The sequence below is a fragment of the Propithecus coquereli genome, unplaced genomic scaffold (assembly GCF_000956105.1).
Source record: "Propithecus coquereli isolate 6110/MARCELLA unplaced genomic scaffold, Pcoq_1.0 Scaffold91, whole genome shotgun sequence".
Lineage (NCBI taxonomy): Eukaryota > Metazoa > Chordata > Mammalia > Primates > Indriidae > Propithecus > Propithecus coquereli.
Genome location: NW_012155396.1, coordinates 3,327,714 through 3,347,716, shown reverse-complemented (window position 1 = coordinate 3,347,716; position 20,003 = coordinate 3,327,714). Strand labels below are relative to the sequence as shown.

General features: G+C 39.4%; 1 protein-coding gene across 1 annotated transcript in view; it reads right to left on the bottom strand.

Annotated features, from left to right (window-relative positions):
- The window catches only part of SND1 (staphylococcal nuclease and tudor domain containing 1), a 436,282-nt gene that overhangs the window by 225,550 nt on the left and 190,729 nt on the right, over window positions 1-20,003 (bottom strand). Inside the window, exon 12 of the mRNA XM_012664766.1 lies at window positions 18,752-18,852. Within this exon, the coding sequence (XP_012520220.1) occupies window positions 18,752-18,852 (101 nt within the window). The remainder of the gene's footprint in view (window positions 1-18,751; window positions 18,853-20,003) is intronic.

The window sequence follows — 20,003 nt, the reverse complement described above, 5'->3', positions numbered from 1 at the left end:
TATATTTTTAGTTGTCCATCTAATTTCTTTCTATTTTTTTTAGTAGAGACGGGGTCTCACTCTTGCTCAGGCTGGTCTTGAACTCCTGAGCTCAAATGATCCGCCCACCTCAGCTTCCCAGAGTGCTAGGATTACAGGCCTGAGCCACCACGCTGAGCCTTAATTCCAATTTTCTCATCTGCAAAGTGGGGCTAAAAGTGCCTGTCTTGCAGGGCTGTCTAAAGATTAAACAATCATGTGTTTGTAAACATTCAGCAAGGTGCCTATTACACAACAGATGCTCAAAAACTGTTTATTTTCGTCTCTACCTCTCCCTATGGAGTAAATCCCACAATCATTCTGAACTGGTGTCTCGGTTCATTTTGTGCTGCCATAACAGAATACCTGAGACTGGGTAATTCATAATGAACAGAAATGTATTTGGCTGAAAGTTCTGGAGGCTGGGAAGTCCAAGATCAAGGGGCCACTTCTGGTGAGGGCCTTCTTGCTATATCATCCTATGGTGGAAGAGAGGGCAAGAGAGAAAAAGAAATTGAACACACAGCCTCAAGTCCTTTTATAATCAGCACTAATCCTCCCATTGGGCCCTACCTCCTAATACTGTTTCCTTAGGGATTAAGTTTCCAATGCATGCTTTTTGGGGAATACATTCGAATCATAGCAACTGGTATACTGACTGTAAAAGGGGGGAAGTTATCTTCCCTACATGTGGCAGAGACTGTATCTAGTCTCCTTGTCTTCTTTAGTATGTCGACCTTATTTGGGGTTGGGAGGAACAGCAATGTACCCAACTAAAGACTATGTCTTCCCACCTCTCTTGTAACTAAGTGTCACCATGGATATATGTTTTGGCCAATGATATGAAAAGAAGTGTTTGGTGGTAGTATGGGTTGAATTGTGTCTCCCCAAAAAGTTATGTTAAAGTCCTAACCCTTAGTACCACAGAATGTGACCTTATTTGGAAACAAGGACTTTGCAGAGGTCATTAGGATAGGCCCTAATCCAATATGGCTCGTGTCCTTATTCTTTGGGGGAAAATTTGGACACAGAGACAGACATCATCACAGACAGATGGTGATGTGAAGAGACAGGGAGAAGACAGCCCCGTGACTGGAGTGATGCGTCTCCAAGCCAAGGAAGACCAAGGACTGCTGGCAAACACCAGAGACTAGAAGAAGCAAAGAAAGATTCTCTCCTAGAACCATCGGAGAAAGCACGCCCCCCCTACACCTTGATTTCGGGCTTCTAGCCTCCAGAGGTGTGAGGCAATACATTTTCATTGTTTTGAACGACTAGTTTTTGGTACTTAGTCACAGCAGCTCTAAGAAACTAACACAGGTAGACTTTTGGAAAGCATGAATAAATTGATGAATGGGGGAGTATTTCACAAGCTCTCCAGTTCTATGCACACATAGGCATTTTTATTATTGCAAGGTTTGTGATGATACGGTTTAGGAAGAATAGGTTGAAACTGGCTGACATGATCCTGATCAGAGATCAGAGGCTCTTTATCCCGCTTCAGCTCCATATTCTTGAGGGTGTGGCACAGCAACCATGGGCGCTAAGGTGACAGTGACACGAGAGACCAGCAGAAGAGGCACCACCAGCCTTTGGGTTGGATGCCAGAAAGCTGACTGGGTAACTTTTGTTGAGCTGGGTCCAGAATTCTCAGCTACTGGTTGGCAGTCAAGCACAGAGGTTAAGGGTCAGAACAGACTTGGGTTTAAAGGTGGGCTCCACCCTTACTTGCTGTGTGATCCTCAGCAAGTTACTGAACTTCTCTGACCTTCGGATTCCTCATCTGTAAAATGGGAACAGTTATAGCTCCTACGCCACAGTGTTGTCATGGAGATTCAATGACATTGCATACCCAGTAAGGAAAAAGATAAAGCTATGGCTTATCTGTACCCAGTCCAGGATGCAGATTTTTCTGCTCTGATTACTTACCTTTGACAGATTACATATGGACAGACCAGATTCTTGTTTGGTCCTTCTTACCTCTATTGATTCTTTCAGTAAGCACCCTGAATGTACCTAGTAAGTGCCTACTGTGTACTAGGTGATGAAAAAGCTGCCATGCCCAGACCATGGCATCCACATACAGCCAGATCAAAGAATGATTAAGCCAAAAAGTTGAGCCAAAATTATTTGGGTGCCCCTCCCCTCCTCTTAGTTTCACCTTTTGAGGTTTCTGCCAACGCTGTCCTCATCTTTCTCCCCGTAAGTAGATGCATAGCTTCTGGGAAGACTGAGTATAAGGTGACTTCCTTTCTCCTGAGCAGTTTTTTTTTTTTTTTTTTGAGGGGAAAAAGGAATCTGGCATTTATTCACAGTATTAACACTCTGGCCATAAGATTCTATAGTAAATAAACTAGCACCTCTCTTCCAAGGAACATTCACAATGCTTCCATTAAGAGTAAGGAGAGCAACCAACAATGTCATCTCTGCTTTTAACAACAGCAGGAGATGCAGAGAGAAGCTGTGTGGAATACTGGACTTGCTGTGCAGTGTTACCTCCTGAAGATTTTGTGAGGAAAAAATGAATGATGACATTTAGATATTGCCTGGCACACAATAAGATGGTGGTCACTGTTGCTAATAGTTTTCATTATTATTAACACTGACCTAGTTGTGTCACTCCTCCTGGATTCGGCTGCCTTGTTTGCAAAATGAGGGAGGTGGACTAGATAGTCTTATAGGTGTCTTGCTACTAGAAAATTCTATGACTTTATTAGAATAAAAATAAGTCCAAAATACAGACATTAAGATACATGTTGTCAAAGAAAGCATCTTTTAGGACATAGTTGAAAAGGTGAAGCCTGACTTCACGAGTCCAGAGATCCGTCTAGTAGACAAAGCTGTCAGTGCGGATTCTTGCTTCAAATCCAGCTGTCCTAGGAAGAGGTCACCCTGAGCTGATAAAGATATCGTGCTCGCCTCTTCAGCAGCAGTGCACGGCCTGGGAGAGCACCCATCCATCCGCAGCACTCTCAATCATACATGCCATTGCAGAAACAGAATTCACGGCCTGGGCAACAATCCAGTGTTATCCAATATGCATGAAATCAAAGTTTTCATCATTTCCAATGGTCAAAGGCCAGGGAGTGTTAAATCCCAGAATACCAGGATTAATGAAGGAGTCATTAAAAATCCAGCATTAAATCACTTCTGTAGCCAATGCTAAGAGTGATGTCTACAATACATTACAAGGCTGATTAAAAAGAAACAAGTTCCAATTTAGAAATGAATTACCTAATTTTTTTTAACTGGTTGGATGGCTATCATAGCAATTTTGTTATTACAGAGGTTAGAGAGACTGGGTAACATGTAAGTTATGCCATGAATAGGAAGTTATCATCCTAAAATCACAGGGCACAGAATTCCAGAGCGAAAAGTGTCCTAGAGACATATAAAGAGGGAGAAGAGAGGCCTGGTAATCTGGCCAGATTTTACCTCTTTTAGAGGGTGCGGTCTGTTAACACTTTGTGTCCAGGAAATGAATTTAATCTAGAAAAGTTTTAGAATAATTAACAGTATGAGTTCCACAATTCCAGACTTTAACAGACTCTAGGGAAAGTGAGTGCATTCTTCAGCTCATGCTTTTGGAGCTGCCATACATCGAGTATACTTTCCAGAAAGACTTCTCAGCTAGTAAAATCAAGGGTAAACTGTAAAGAGAGTGAGGGGCAACACGGGGATTACCTTCTAATTCACAATAAATACTACTGTTTTATTGCTAGACATAATCTATCAATGTGAAAAAACAAAAGCCCTCAACAAAGGCCAGGCATGGTGGCTTATACCTATAATCCTAGTACTTTGAAAGGCCAAAGCAGGAGGATTGCTTGAGTCCAGGAGCTCAAGACCAGTCTGAGGAACACAGTGAGACCCTGCCTCTACAAAAAAAATTGGCCAGGCATGGTGGCGCATGCCTGTAGTCCCAGCTACTCGGAAGGAGGATCACTTGAGCCTAGGAGTTTGAAGTTGTGGTGAGCTACGATGACACCACTGCACTCTAGCCTGGGCAACAGAGTAAGTTCCTGTCTCCAAAACAAGAAAAACAAATGAATTAAAGACAAAGCATGGTGACAAACAAAAAACTGGCACAGTGGGCATGGTCATACTCAGCCTATATACTCCACCGTTCCCCTGAGTTTCTGGATGTGAAAAGCACAGCCTCCAGAGACTTCTACTTATTGTTTTAGGTTCTATCCCAGGATGGTGCACTGATTAGAAAAACAAAGGACACCAATTAGATGGTCATGCTGAGAGAATCCCTTTACAGGCAAAGGTTCACAGCAGCACTCTCAACATACAAACTTAAACAGTACAGGGCAATGTACAGAAAACAATTCCGATTCAAAGGATTCAAACGAAAATGGGTATATTTGTTCTTGACTGTCTCCTCTCTGCCAATCCATTATAAAAATAAGATTTATGCTCTCCCTGAAAAGCAGCCTTGAAGGGTTCTCTAAGACCAGGTGATAGTACATGTTATAAACATGGACAATATTAAAAATGTAATATATGGCGCTGGTTAATTTGTTATATCCCACATTTACTGGCTGAATAAGAGCTCTTGTTACAAATAGAAAGGTGTGAAACAAACAGCCAGGGTCATAAATGAGTTATATATAGAAGGGCGTCAACATAAAACAGTGAATCTACTCCAGAATATTAGTTTGGATTAAAGGCTGCCAAATAATTATGCTTCAGTCACCAAAGCACATTATTAATTTCAGATACATCAGTCTACCCCCCTCCCCGCCAATGGAACATAATAAACCAGGGCTTCTTGGATATTTAATTATTGGCTTAAGTCTTTATAAACCCCACAACTGGCACTATCAAGCCTAAAACATGGACAAATTATTCTTGAATTTCTTTTGTCTCCAAAGGTATTTATTATGTGGAGATACGGTTTTGGTTAGTTAGCAAAACAGGGACAAAAAAAGAGGTTAACACCTTTTACTGCTTAAGAATTCCTATTGAGGGAGAAATTTTAAAACAACAGTAATACAACAGTTACTAACTAGACGAAATCTATAAATTTGGTAATCAGTTACAGGTAGAGCTAAAAAGAACCTTACAGGTCCAAATTCACTACACCACTATTCCACTACACGACCACTCTCTCAAGTAAGCAATTTAGTTAAGATGATGTCAGTGGCTAATGGCAAGGAAGCCACTGAGCCAACTGGCAGAGATCACTAAGAGTTAACTGTTCATGCCTTCAATCACCACTAACAAAAAAAAAAAAAAAAAAAAAGAGTTAACTGTTTGGGTAAAGTCTAATTACATTAATAAAGAACATGCACCTTGAGCAGACTTAAATCTATGGACTTCAAGCAAACCTAATCACTTTATGATCAAGAGCCTGGGAAGAAAGGGCTACAAAAGGAAAAATCCATAGCTAGACGTTAAAGCCAATGGAAAACTTGTGGTTTCATTGTTACTGCTACTCTCACCCACAAACACACCCACCAGTGAAAGCCCCCTCTATCATGAACCTGGGAAGAGGCTTAAAGGAATTGTAGATTACTAAAAAGAGACACATTAAAGAAGCACAATATTAGCAGTACTGTTTATGCCACTTTAAAAAAAACAAAAAAAGGACAGATAAGGGCCTTAGGAAAAGAGGTTAAATGACTTACAAGGTCACTCTTTAACCTGGAGGCAGAGCTAGAAATAACCATCATACCCTCAGCCTCTCCATTGCTCTGTCATCACGTACATTTTCCAAACAGAGTTGGGTACAGGAGAAATTAATGGAGTTGTAAAAGGCCGGGCTTAGGAACTGAAAGTGATCTGAGAACACAGACATTTGTATAAAGTCTTTGTTTATTCCTCACATTACCTATATCTATGCTGCAGACATAATCGGAGAATAGAGGAGAATGTTGTTGGTTGAAACCTCCTGTTTCCACTAGACTTCCTTTCTTATCAATACTGGCTGCACATTAGCATCACCCTTCAAACCACCACTGCCAGACCCCACACCAGAACAATAAAACAAGAACCTTTGGGGATGAAGATCCGTATTGTTAAATCACTAAGCATCGGTACTTGAAATTTAAAGTTGGGCTGCATTATTTTTTGTAAGTGCCCCAAGTGAGTCTATCAAGTTTTGTGAAAAACTGCCCAGACAGAAGACTTCAACTAATATACTGTCCTTCTCAAGAGATCAAGGGCCAAGAATGACCTCATACAACCTAAGGCCCCGGAATCATAAATGTATCAAAACACCTGGACTTCCCAAAGAACAAGAACCTGAGAATTGTGGGTAGGTAATAGAGCAAACTTTGGAAGTGTGTCAGGAACAGCAATCTCATTCTTATTGGTTCTATTTAGGTCACAGGAAGCCAAGTAATCAGTTGTGGTGGCAACCAGAGAGAAGATTCCTCATCTTTGTCTCTTCAGAATAGAACTGCCAACTGCCATGCTGCATTTCCTAGGCAGCTGTGATGACAAGAGCCCCCTCCAAAATGTAGACATCACTTGGGGGTGGGAGAGAATGGCTCTCCATCTCTCTAAAGAATAGGGATAAATAAGCTGACTCGTGGCCACTATGACAAAACCAGGCCTACGTACCCAGTTTATTATTAGCTTGACATTAACCACCACTTAAAAACAAAACAAAACCACCCACCCACACAAACACATACCCCAAGACAGAAAATTACATAATGGCATCTGGAATGATCTGCTCTGACAGCAAAAGCAGAACCAGCCAAACCAGAGAGGTCTAGTAAAGTACAAAATGGGGATGGGGCAGCCCCGAAGAGTCATCCTAACATCCCCTATAGTTAAGGTAAATGCTGATGTACATAAACAATGCTTTGCTTAGAGGAAGAAACTCAAATAATAATAGTCTAGATTCTAGAAGGTTGTCATTCTGCTCAGAGAAATACCAAGATGCTACTAACTAGAAATATAACTACATTCTTCTACCAAGCCCAATCATTCTAGATAAGTTAGAATAAATCTGATTTAGTAGACATTGCTTCTTAGGGTGGAAGCTCAAGATAAGTTTTATCTTGTATAGGTCAGAAAGGAAAAAGAGGTCCAGTAAGAGGAATTCCACTACCTATCCCATTATGGCTTATAACCCACAATCCAGCCAGCTGGCACCATGAAAGCAGGGGAGTGGTGTTTTTGTTCCCCAGAGTCCATTAGCAACTGGACCAAACCCGACGTCAGTGTTGTTGAGGTCTAGATTATGGCAGCTGCTTTAGATTTCCACTGTATAAACAAAGTACAGAACTTCTTCAGATAGAAGCTCTAGAGACAAGACACTACTTACAAAACTAACTTGGTGAAAATAAAATGTGCAAAAAATGGTCAACATTTTTCCTAAGAATTGGAAACCAGAATATTTTTTTTTTTTTTGAGACAGAGTCTGTCTGTGTTACCCGGGCTAGAGTGAGTGCCGTGGCATCATCCTAGCTCACAGCAACCTCAAACTCCTGGGCTCAAGCGATCCTCCTGCCTCAGCCTCCCGAGTAGCTGGGACTACAGGCATGCACCACCATGCCCGGCTAATTTTTTCTATATATTTTTAGTTGTCCAATTAATTTCTTTCTATTTTTAGTAGAGACGGGGTCTCGCTCTTGCTCAGGCTGGTTTTGAACTCCTGAGCTCGAACAATCTGCCCGCCTCGGCCTCCCAGAGAGCTAGGATTACAGGCGTGAGCCACCGCGCCCGGCCCAGAATATTTTTTTAACTTAACAATTCATGGTTCTGGTATAAGCAACAAATGAACCCAGCAAAAGGTTAAGGGTTTAGAAACTTCTTAGTATTCTCTCCTTCCCTTTGGGGAGGAAGGGGTTGTTTTGGTTCCTTGCTTTGGAATACCAAAAGCCACTACAGAGACTTTGTGGTCAATCCTCACTCAATGATCTGATCCTTCCACAGCTGCAGACTGTGCTAAGTGACACATGAAGGAACACAAACATTTCAGAGGGAGGTTTGGGGAAAAGTGGTGACAGAAATAAATGCATTGTATAGTTGCTTCTTGTTTTTTTTTTTTTTTTTTTTAAAAAGGTGATTTTGCAGTCAATCCAAGATGATCCCCTCCCACACCTGCTTTTTTTGAGAAGGAAAAGGGATGGTGTGAGAACTGTAATACAGTTCCCCTTGCTACTGACCTGACATGTGATGGCTTATAAATCACATGTTTAACATAATAGAAGCTCACATTGAAGCATCAGTATCCTGAATCACCATTTATATGTAAGCAAATATAGAAGAAAGTCAAAAGGCTCCATGTAAAATTCACACTGGAAATCCAATAGAAGGCAGTCCCATGTCCCTTTATGAAGCTCATGACCTTAAACATATCCAAATTCTACCATAAACACGCACCTCCAAGGTCCCAATATTTGCTAAATCCCTCCAAGTTCCACATGTTTCCCTCTTTTAAACACATTTTCACTGAAGGCACAAAAATTCACAAAGGCATCACAGCAGAGAGAGTCATTCTAAAAGCTCCATAGACCATTACTTTGAGTAAGCCTTTTAAGGTGGGGGTATAAAAAAACATTCCCTAAAATGCTAAGTTGGTAGCACTCTGCCTTTTTACCATCTCAGATAAATAGGTAGCAAACAGATAGCTAGCTCATTAGCTACAGCAAGCACATCCAGGGAAGGAGCTGGCTAGCATACCTCTTGGTTTGAAAGGTATCCAATAAATTGTTTTTATTAAGAAATAAATTTTATGTCTACTAAATGGTAAATGTGTGTTAAGCTTCTTGAAACATTAAGAATTACTCATGAATATCCATTATTTCCACTTTTATGCAAGTACTTATCAATCATTACTATCTTAAGGGAGCATAGTATACATTTAATATTTAGGGGGAAAATGGATGTAATTTAGCCATCATGACAATTGAAAAAGTAAGAGAAGAGATAAATCTAAATCAAAGTGCCTCTAATGGAACAATAAAATGGCTCAGTATGACAAAATCTGGACCGTAATCCAATGGGGCATTTTGTTTCTTTTTTTAAAATTAAACACTAGGCAACTACTACTTAATAAGTTCATTCACAGAACAATCTGTTAGATAGCAGTACTATCAGTGGAGGAGTCAGCCACAGAGACGGTGAAAAATCAGAAGAGAATGGAATATAAAAACACTCAAGAAAAGTCCTCATAAAAGGAAAAAGTCTGAGCTAAAAAAAATGGCCAGAGATGTAGGAGAGAAGTGGGAGAGAAGAAAAAGAAAGGATGGAAAAGACCACTGGATCTAAAATTAGGTCAACAGTGACCAGTTCCCTGGAGAGGCTCAGGGCTCACTTAAGTATTAATATTTGATTATTATGTCTTAGTCACTATGCTAAACATTTAAAATACAATATTCACATTTAATCCTTACAACATCCCTATGATGTTCTCTAACTTACAGAAAACAACAACTAATGCTCAAGATTACACAGTATCTAATAGCAGAGGTGAGGTTTGACCTCAGGCCTGTTTACTTCCACTGTCTACATTTTTTTATGATTCAACAATAGTTTGCCTTAGACTTCATCTCAACACTATGCCAAGTGGGCAAAGTTTTTCTGCTCCTAAATTAAGTTCTTAAAAAATAACCAGTACTCAAAAGGAGTACCATGAAAATAGTAGCTATTATTATAGTAGGATGAAATAATGGGTAATTTCCCCTATTTTCTAAACTTTTTGAAAATGTTACTACAAGTTTTATTACTTTTTAAAAGATCACTCAGCATGAATTGGAGCAAACCCTTTTAAGTAGCATCACTACTGGGAGTTAGAAAAATCTATAAAAACTCTATTCCTATTTCCCTTAACACTTTGTACTGTGCTGACCACAGGAATTACAAAGAGAAAGGGGCTGAGAAATGGCATATAAAAGACCCAGAAGTTTCACTTATTGGTAACCATGTCAAATGTCTCCTCAACTTATCACATCAATTGTACTATTCAAAGAAATAAAGAAAGAATGCTTGTGGGAGGTCAGAAAGGCCAACTGAGAACTTAAGTCCACATGCCATCAAGGTCCCACTGAAATAAGAGAAAAGACAGATATGGAAAAGCATAAAGCCCTAATGATGCTGAAAAATAAGAAAGTGTGTTAACAGCATATCAGAAAGTTTATGCAAACCATGCAAATCAAAAAGCAGATATGATCAGATTGCTGGAGAAATGGTATCACAAACACTAAGAACTAAGAGCACTCCAAGGGCCTTTATCAACAAATACAAAGCACCACAGTGAGTGGGCTTAAGGGACATCATCCCAGCCATTAATTAGGAAGCACATTCAGAAAAGCTGGGCTGGGCCAATGCGGTGGCTCATGTCTGTAATCTTAGCACTCTGCGAGGCCAAGGCTTGACGTCAGGAGTTCGAGAACAGCTTGACCAAGAGCGAGACCCGGTCTCTACTAAAAATAGAAAAAATTAGCCAAGTAACTAAAAATAGAAACAAAAAATTAGCCGGGCATGGTGGCGAGTGCCTGTAGTCCCAGCTACTCGGGAGACTGAAGCAGGAGGATTACTTAAGCCTAGGAGTTTGAGGTTGCTGTGAGCTAGACTGATACCACGGCACTCTAGCCTGGGCAACAGAGGAAGACTCTGTTTCAAAAAAAAAAAAAAAAAGGAAAAGCTGGGCTGGTCGGTCAGCCAGAATCTCCCCCTCTTCCCTGTGATGCCTACAGAACAGCCAGGAGCAGACGGTTTCGACCCCTGGCAAAACCCAGGAAATAGTCTTATGAACAAGTATAGGCAGTGCTGCCATCATATACTTGTATGTGTGTTACCAAACCATACACACTCCATACAACTGCACAGAAAACTCTAAACAAACAGGGATGTGGGAAAAATAGGGTTATGGGTCAACCACTTAAATAAACCCTATGGAACTTTGTAGCCCAGGCACTAGTAAAAACAAGCCTAATAAAAATACAAGCACGGTTAAATCTCTACTGGCAGAGCAGCCTAAAACCCTGGGTCTCTCGCGCTTTCTCCTCCTTCTAGATGAGGTAATGGAGGATTTTGGCTTCTAACAGAAATCATTTTAATCAGAAGATAAAATCTGATCCAGGGTTTAGCCTTCTTCATTACCCTATTGTTTTAATACTAGTTGTGTCTTCACAGCTCTTCCAACAACACTTGCAACTAGCTAACGAACTTACCCATAACATAGCAGAAAGCATTAAGGTTCTTGAAGCCACAAAGTATTAATAGCTCACAACTTACACTAGCAGAAGTTACTGCTGTACATTTCCCAACTTTACATTTTCAGATTTTTCTTTCTTAAGTCTTTACATATTGCTAAAGCTCTCTCTTTAAATGTGAGAAAGCATATCCTTTATTGTTTAAACTTGGGAATATTGCTTATAAGCCAACATGACTTCCACTTTACACCAACATCACCCCCCAAATTATCAATGTCGTAAGATAATTCACTTCAAAGAAACACGTGTTATAGAAGAACAGCCGATAGGTATTTAACCTGGGAAGAACCTAGACAAGCAATCTGAAAGAACAGCAGGGGCAGAGCATTTGAGATAGGCTCCTAAAGCTTATCCCAGCCCACCCCCATATCCCCTCTCATACCAGGATCCTGGGAAATACATGAAAGCTCTTTACCAGACAACCCCCTTCCCTTGACATTTTAATGGGGTCTATAATTTGCTTGCTTCCTCTATGCTCCGGGCCCTGATGCTTTCAGGCACCCTATAAGGAAGCCTGCCTCTGATACTCCCTGCCCACTGACTCCCTTTCATGACAGAGATGTCGTGGAAAGCAGACCTACACACCTGCACAGGAAGATCAGGTCTTCTCTAACTAGTAAGCAACACAGCCGTTCCTTTATAAATAAATATACGTGAAGGTTTACAAACATTTGAGGACTTTTGAAAGAAAAGGAATAAAATAAAGAGAATATCTAATCATGGAGGAAACATACATCAGATACTAGGCGAGGATGTCATTTCTTTTAATTTTAAATGTTCTCAGAGACATTAGAGAAAATATTGTACTCATAAACTAGGAACAGGATGCTATTAAAACAATTAAAGAACAAACAATTTGAATTTAAGTGCTGAAATTTTAAAAAAGGTAAAATGGGCTAGATTAAAAGAATAGCCCATAAATTTTAAGAGAGGTGGAAATTCTTTCAGTTTTAGAATGACCAATATATTCATGATGCCTAACACAGTGCTTACTACATATCAAGCATTCCATAAATTCTTGATAAATGAACTAATGACTTGAGTGAGTAAACGAACAAGAAGGATGAATGAACAAGCAAGAAAGTGAGGATGAATAAAAATAAGTCAATATGCATGGCTGGTTGGCTGGCTAAGCAAATAACCTGGAAGATTAAGTTGAAGATATCTTTTTGACTATAGGACAAAAATGCAAAGGACGTTTTAAAGCATTTAGAGAAATGTTACAGTGAGACATGAAGCAAAAGTTATAACACAAATAGATTTGGAGAAAAGCCTTACTCTCTCCCAGGTTCTCCATTGTAAGGGGGAGCTTCCCAAGGATCAGCTCAGTAAATACGCAAGTCATCCATCTACAGCTTGGCACTCTACTCAACTGGTATCGTAAAAAGAAAAAAAGGGAAAAGAAAAAGCTCTCACGTGCCTCAGCAAAAGATTTGCTGATTTGTAGGATTCAAGGGTACCATTATAAAAAGCTAAATTGAACTTCCATCCAGAAATGATGATAATAAAGTAATCTGAAACCAAGAGTTTTTAAGGAAATAAGACTTGGCAGCATGAGGTTTCCATAGATAGACAGCCACAAAATATTTGAACAAAAGAGACAGATTTGTCTAAAAGTCAACAGTATTTTCCTGACTACAATCCTGAACCCTATGCAACAGCCAAGTTCTTTCTTATAGTGCCTTATGGGACAAGTCTCTCAAAATGATTGCTATACTTGAGCTAGCAGAGGATAGGCCCTGTTATTTAACTACTTCTTTACAAATTTTTGTTAACTAAATGCCACAGATTCTTCTGATGTCCTCAGAATGGACAGGCATGCTTCCACTACTGAATGTAAGAGAGGTAGCACAATTATATTAATCAAGCAGCCCACAACTTCTGGGAAACTATCTAAGCTGTTCTTTTGGGGAAGAGGGGAAGCTTGGGTCGGGTTGGTTAGCAGCTTATTTCTGATTTAAGGGGGGGTGGGAATCCTCATTCCAGTGTCTTGTTTTTCTTCAAAGCAGAAGGGGGAAAAAGTCACCACCATGTTTCATTAAATATGATAATGTGTAAGTGACCAGTCTGTGGGATAAGGGGTTCGCTATCTCTCAGAGCCTACCTCCTGGCGGAGCTGCTGCCATTAATGCTCTCACCATACTTCCTCGAGTGCTGAAAGAGAACTTTCAGGTTGTTGTGGGCCTCTCTGGGTAAGAAGACTAGGCCAGAAAAGAGGGATTCAAGAGGCCACTTTCTTCCTAAGTGCAGCTTGAAAGTGAGATACTAGCAGTATGTTTTAAGATTTGAAAACTCTGAGATACAGGAGGTTTGGCTGACAGTAAAAGCCTCAAAGCCACAGAACTCTAGTCAGAAAAGCTGAGGGTAGTATGATACTTACTCCTACTGTGACTGAGAAAAACCAAACTAGGATTAAAAAACATGATTTTAGCAAAGTAAGGATAAGACCTAACCTAAGGCTTCAGTCACTAGCAGAACAACTAGAAGAAAAAAGTATCCTTGCAAATTAGAACACCCCTCCCCCAAAAGAAGAAGAAGAAGAAAAAAAGAAGTCTTATTCCTTGCAAGTTTAATATAGTATGATTCACACAAATTATAATAAAGTTAAAGCACTATCTATGAGACAGAAAGGAAGTTCATAAAGACAGCTTTGAATCTGTGGGATGAATCATTAGAGCAAAAAGGTCACCTAAGATGTTCCAAGCTCCACAGAACTTGAACAGTACCTCTGGTAGCAAGGCCCTATACTCAGGCAGACATCAAGGCAGGTGGCAGTGGCGACTCATGGATGAAGAGAGATGGACAATGCAAGGAAGCGGTTGAGTGAAGAATAAATACTTGTAAAAAACAAATCATCTCTTTAAAAAGATGTGATCTCCTGCATAAAATAAACAGAAATTTTCCAAATCACTAATATTCCATAGTTCCATCTCTGTGCCATTCTTTAACTTGCACAAAATGGGCCATGTCTATTGTTTTCTACCACTGTGAAATATTTCGCATAATGGGAAACAATGGAGAAGTGCCTTAGTGACAATGTGTCTTCTAGATATGTGACAATTTTCCAGGGGCGAAGGGTGAGGTGTTGCTGAGAATGCATGCCTGTATGTGTGAGGGTTGATCCTAGTCATATTTTGTAGGTGCCCCATTTTAAATGTGAACACATTTTCTTCTAACACTTTTCTTTGAAAATGTGATATGCAGAAAGATATGAGCAAGCAGTTAACAGATTATATGGGTTTGCCAAATTGGAGATCAAAGTAATTGGGAAGTCCAGCACAGGGAAAGGTCACTCCAGAAAATCTCACTTTTCAAGCAGGCTCTGGCAAGAACGAAAGAAGATTTTAATCACTGCAGCTAATTACAGAGACGACTAAATCACAAGAAGAGTTATTTAAGTGTCTTAAATACAATAAAAAGTAATTAACAGGAAGCAACATCTTGACAGCTTCGTGTCGCAAACCAATCCTAAAAGGATCAGCTACTTCCCAACCTGAGAGCCAGAGAATGAGAAACGATTCAAAGTTTGATCTTTTTATTTTTTATTCAAACTGTTTTGATTAACAGATAACAACTCTTGCCAACTCCACAGCGAAGTTAATCAAGAAAAAAATTTTAATCTATTACAGGAACCATGAACTTTGTTTCCATTGATTCCCTAGAGAGCAAGAGACGAGGAGCCACAGCCTGTGTCACACAAGCAAGTCCTTTCTAAGTTCCTGTGACTCAACTCCACCCATACATCAAGAGAAGAAACAAAAGGATTAGACTGAACCCTCCTGGGGATACAGACAATTCACACACTTTGCATGTGAAATTTATCTAAAAATCAGCTTTGAAATAACCCTTTAAGAGATGTCATCTCAACTGCCTCTTTCTTCTCTTTTCCCTAAAATCACCAGTTTCAAAAGAAGTTCTACATTTAGAGAAGTCTGCTGTTCTCTTTAATAACAGGGAAGCCACTAGGTGCTGTGAGGGCCTAAATGTAGTTATATAAACCCACAGATTACGACAGACATAATTTAGACTGGATCTCTTCTTAATTCCACATTTCTTCGAGCTTGAACAAAGCTCACCTCTCAGAGAGGCAATGCACACCACAGAGGCTCTCTTAACTAACACTTCCCTTCTCTGACTCACACATTCTATGATCCCAGCAAAATCTACAGGCTGATGCCAGTATGAGTGAGTGAGGGCCACTCTAACACACCCTGCGCACTTCTGTCCCAACCAGACAAGCCATTTGTTTTTGTCCTCAAATCTAGTTTATACTGGTTGCGCTTGTTGTTTTAATTAAGTACTTCATTAAATACTGTATTAATCACTGAAATATGAGCACACAAAGAATGTGTGCTTATGAAAACACTTGCATGCTTCAAAAAATTTAATAAAGAGAAATGGCTTTAAAGTGGTTGCAAAATACATATGAGTGGGACAATTTTAACAGATGAGGAGGATGTAAGTCACAAAGATAGGGGTTCTATAATTAGTGTTTTGAAGTCCTCATTCTAAATAAAGTTATGTAATTCACCAGGATATCATATAGGTGGTCCATGCTGCCCAGATAGCAAAGATTTACAAATATATTCACATTTCTATGTTTAAAATAAATAAAATATTTGAGACATGTCTTTAAAAAGTTCCCTTCTCTAGACAGTGTTTATAAAAAACTAACCATTAAGATACAAGGCTATTAGCAGTGTAACTTAATTCTGAATATAAGGTGAATATTTGGAGATTCTTATTTATTAATACTACAATTTTTATATAATACTATTTGAAGTTGGTTTTTTTGGAGACAAGGTCTCACTCTGTCACCCCAAACTGGAGTATAGTGGCATCATCCTAGCTCATTGAAACCTCAAATTCCTGGCCTCAAACAATCCTCCTGCCTCAGCCTCCTGAATAGCTGGGACTACAGGTGCGTGCCACCACACACCTGGTTGATTAATCTATTTTTTGTAAGACAGGGTCTCGCTCAGGCTGGTCTTGAACTCCTGTCCTTAAGCGATCCTCCTGCCTTAGCCCCTCAAAGTGCTAGGATTACAGGCGTGAGCCACCACACCCGGCCTGGAGAGATTTTTTAAAGTGTAGAAAATTCAGAGCAAAGATAAATCAGAACAAAGTTAAGGCAAAGGGAAAATAAATAGAAGCTGTGAGTAAAGTTAGAACATAAAAAGCATGCTACTAAGTCCACTTGTTGCAGATGGCCTATCTTTGGCAATGAGCTTCCAATTACTAAATAAAAGCGGAAAACTATTAGTTACAAGTTTTACAGTATTGATTAGATAAAAATAAACTTGTAGCCATCCCAGATAATGAGACATCCAAGTACGCCTGGTTATGCTTCATAAAGGGAAGATTTGCAATACAGTGAACAGATCATTCAATAAATTCACTGAGCTCCTACCATGTGCTAGATACTGGGGATATAATAGGGAATAAAAGAGACAAAACTCTCTATCTTTAGGGAAACAACAGTCTAGTGATGGCTGGCTTCAATAGTATCAGTAAATTCTTTACATGTCTAGTGATTGCAGCCTAGCAGTTAAATCACAAAGTCTAGCTCAGTAGAAACAACCCTATGAAGAAACTTATAATTCATTCCAGGTACCTGCCAGGCTGATCTAATCCAAGGAGACAATTTAAATATTTAGAAGAATACTTCTAAAATTCTAAACTTGTACATACTTCTATAATTCGAAAAAATTTACTTCAGTGAATCAGAAAAATAATATTTCATACAATCCAATTACAAGAACTAGGAAGCAGAAAACTCAAGGTTATCCTGTCTGGCAGGAACCTGGAGTATAGATACTGGATTAAGACCAGACAACTTGTGTTGTTAAACAACCAAATGCAAAACAGGGTTGACACCTTCTTACAAAGACTCAAGAATGTAATCAAAACCGAGACTAGAACACAGAGTGACTCCACCTCTGCAGAAAGGAAGGCTGAAAGAATAACCTCAGTACAGCCAAAACAAATGCAGTGGAAACCTCAAGGTTTTATGGCACAGAGCATGGCCACAACACTCTACTCTGGGAATTTTAAAAAGTCATCTGTCTCAAATTATTCTAAAAATTAAAAAAATCCTAATAAAATACTTCCTGAATATCTCATTTAATCAGCATAAACTTATTTTAAAAATATACCTACCTCACTGGTAACTAAATAAGATAATCCACTCTAATAGAGTGTTAGATAAACATTGGTGGAGGCCATCTGCCAAAAATAAAGAGATGTGTTTTTTACAATAGTGAAGTTGTTTTCACCAGTAATTAGTGACTGTAAAAATTTCAATATAGGGGAATACTAACATTCCAACTCTTTACAGTAGGGAGGCATGCATCCAGTTCCTAAGACGTGGTAATAAATCATTATTGTAAGCTACACAAATAGAAGAATGACCAAAATATGTCCTAGTTTTTCCCATTTCAAAAATATCATTTGATTTGTCAAGAACCTGCCCTGCTCCTAACAAAACCTGATGCCTGTGATGGTGTGAAGGTAATAACATCAAAACTCTATATTGAGATCCTCCTGGCAAAGATGAAACCTCTCTTTGTTGTGTGAACATTAACAACATTAATAAATATAGGAATGGTAACAGTAGCTAAAAATAGTAATTTCCAAATATGAAAGCAAGAACAAGGGGAAAGAGGCTCCTGTGTGATAGGAGAGTTTCTAGAAGCTAAATAGCTACAAGATCCTCATTCTTTTCAGAGGCATGCTGTGGCTTGGAGGTATTTCTCCTAATGGGCTTCATTGTACTTTCAATAAGACAATCTTTGTTTTGCTGAGAAACCTATTCTTTTCTTCCCCTCCACTATGCCCCCTTAAAAGAAAAGAAAAATAACAGTTTGGTAACAAATAGCATTTAAGGCTGTTAAATAGAGAAGGAAACAATTACAGCACTGGTATATTTTATGCAAAGTAAGAACTGCTACCGGGGTCTGACTGATTGTTTTAATATTTATTGTGGAAGCATGGCCCAGCAGGCTTCCTCCTTCCCCTATCAGATTCTCCAATGATAGGCCCTTTATCAACAAGGCTGCCAAGAGACCTTGGAATAGAACCAGGTTACAGCCAGTGCAGCAGGAAGTCCCTACCATCTACTGACTACATTCCTCTATACAAAGAAAATGTCCAATTAACCTTACCTCTTCTTCCCTCTTCCCCTACCCCTCACCCCCCCAACAAATGAATTTCCTAAACCAATATGCAGAGAATCTTTTTAACTAGTTTTGGATAGTAGCTAGGGCCTGCTTGATATTCAATAAATGGCATTATTAATAGTAATGTGTACTTCATAGTGCCAAGCACACAGAGCCCAATAAATCTTAACAACAATAATGAAAGTATATGATTACCTAATGAGTGATTATAAAGTACTTTGCAAATATAAAGTGCTACACAGGCACATAATTATAAACCACTGGGTTAAGAGCAAGAGAAAGCAATGTAGAGTGAAAGGAAGGAGAGATCTGAATGAGCAGAGAACCCTTATCTACTTGAGAGACAGCTGAGTCCCTGCCAGCCAGAACACTCACATTCCTCCAATGGTGACAGTGGCACAGGTACGCTCTGAAAATGCAGGCACCGTCTCTGTGGCTGGGCTGGCTGGTCTAATGTAGTCCACCGTCACATTGACCTGGAAATAAAGCATCAAGGGAGTTAGGGTTGGGAGTTTGCAAGACAGCTCACTAGCAGCCACATATGCCTGCGCAATTGTGAAAGATCAAATCACTCACAGTTTGACTTTCTGGGTCTAAGATTTTAAAAAACAATAAAAAGCTGAGCAATAGATAGGCAGAAAATATTTGCAAAAGACATAACTGATAAAGGACAGTTATCCAAAATACAGAAAGAACTCTTTAAGAGTTCTTTAAGAGTTTTAAACTCAACAATAAGAAAACGACCTTATTAAAAAATGCAAAAGACCTGAACAGCTCACCAAAGACAAGATACAGATGACAAGCATAGGCAAAGATGCTCCATATCATATGTCATTAGGGAATTGCCAATTTTAACAACATTGAAATACCACTACACATCTATGAGAATGGCCAAAATCCAGAACAACGACAACACCAAATGCAGGCAAGGATGTGGAACAAAGGGAGCTCAAATTCATTGCTGGTGGGAAGGCAAACTGATGCAGCCACTTTAGAAGATAATCTGGTGGTTTCTAAAAAACTGAACATATTCTTACCATTTGATCCAGGAATACAGCTTGTTCTGTTCTTGATAATTCTTAACCTGGTCCTTGAGAAGCTAGGACAGACTGAAATTACATGCAGAAATTTACCTACAGGAGTTGAAACTTATTTTCACACAAAAACCTGTCCATAGATGTTAACAGCAGCTTTGTTCATAACTACCAAAACTTGGAAGCAACCAAGATGTCCTCCTCTAGGTGAATGGATAAACTGTGGTATATCCAAACGATGGAATATTATACAGTGGGAAAAAGAAATGAGCTGTCAAACCATGAAAAGACATTGAGGAACCTTAGATGTATATTACTAAGTGAAAGCAGCCAATCTAAAAGGTATCACATATGATTCCAAGTATATGACATTCTGGAAAAGGCAAAACTGAAGACAGTAAAAAGATCTGTGGTTGACAGGAGTTGCGGGTCAGGTGGATGAATGGGCAAAGTACACAAGATTTTTAGGACAAACTATTAGTGAAACTATTCTATATGACACTGTAACTGGGTATACATGCCTTTAGACATTTGTCAAAGCCTACAGACAGTACACCACCAAGCGTGAGCTCCATGGACTTTGAGTAATGTGT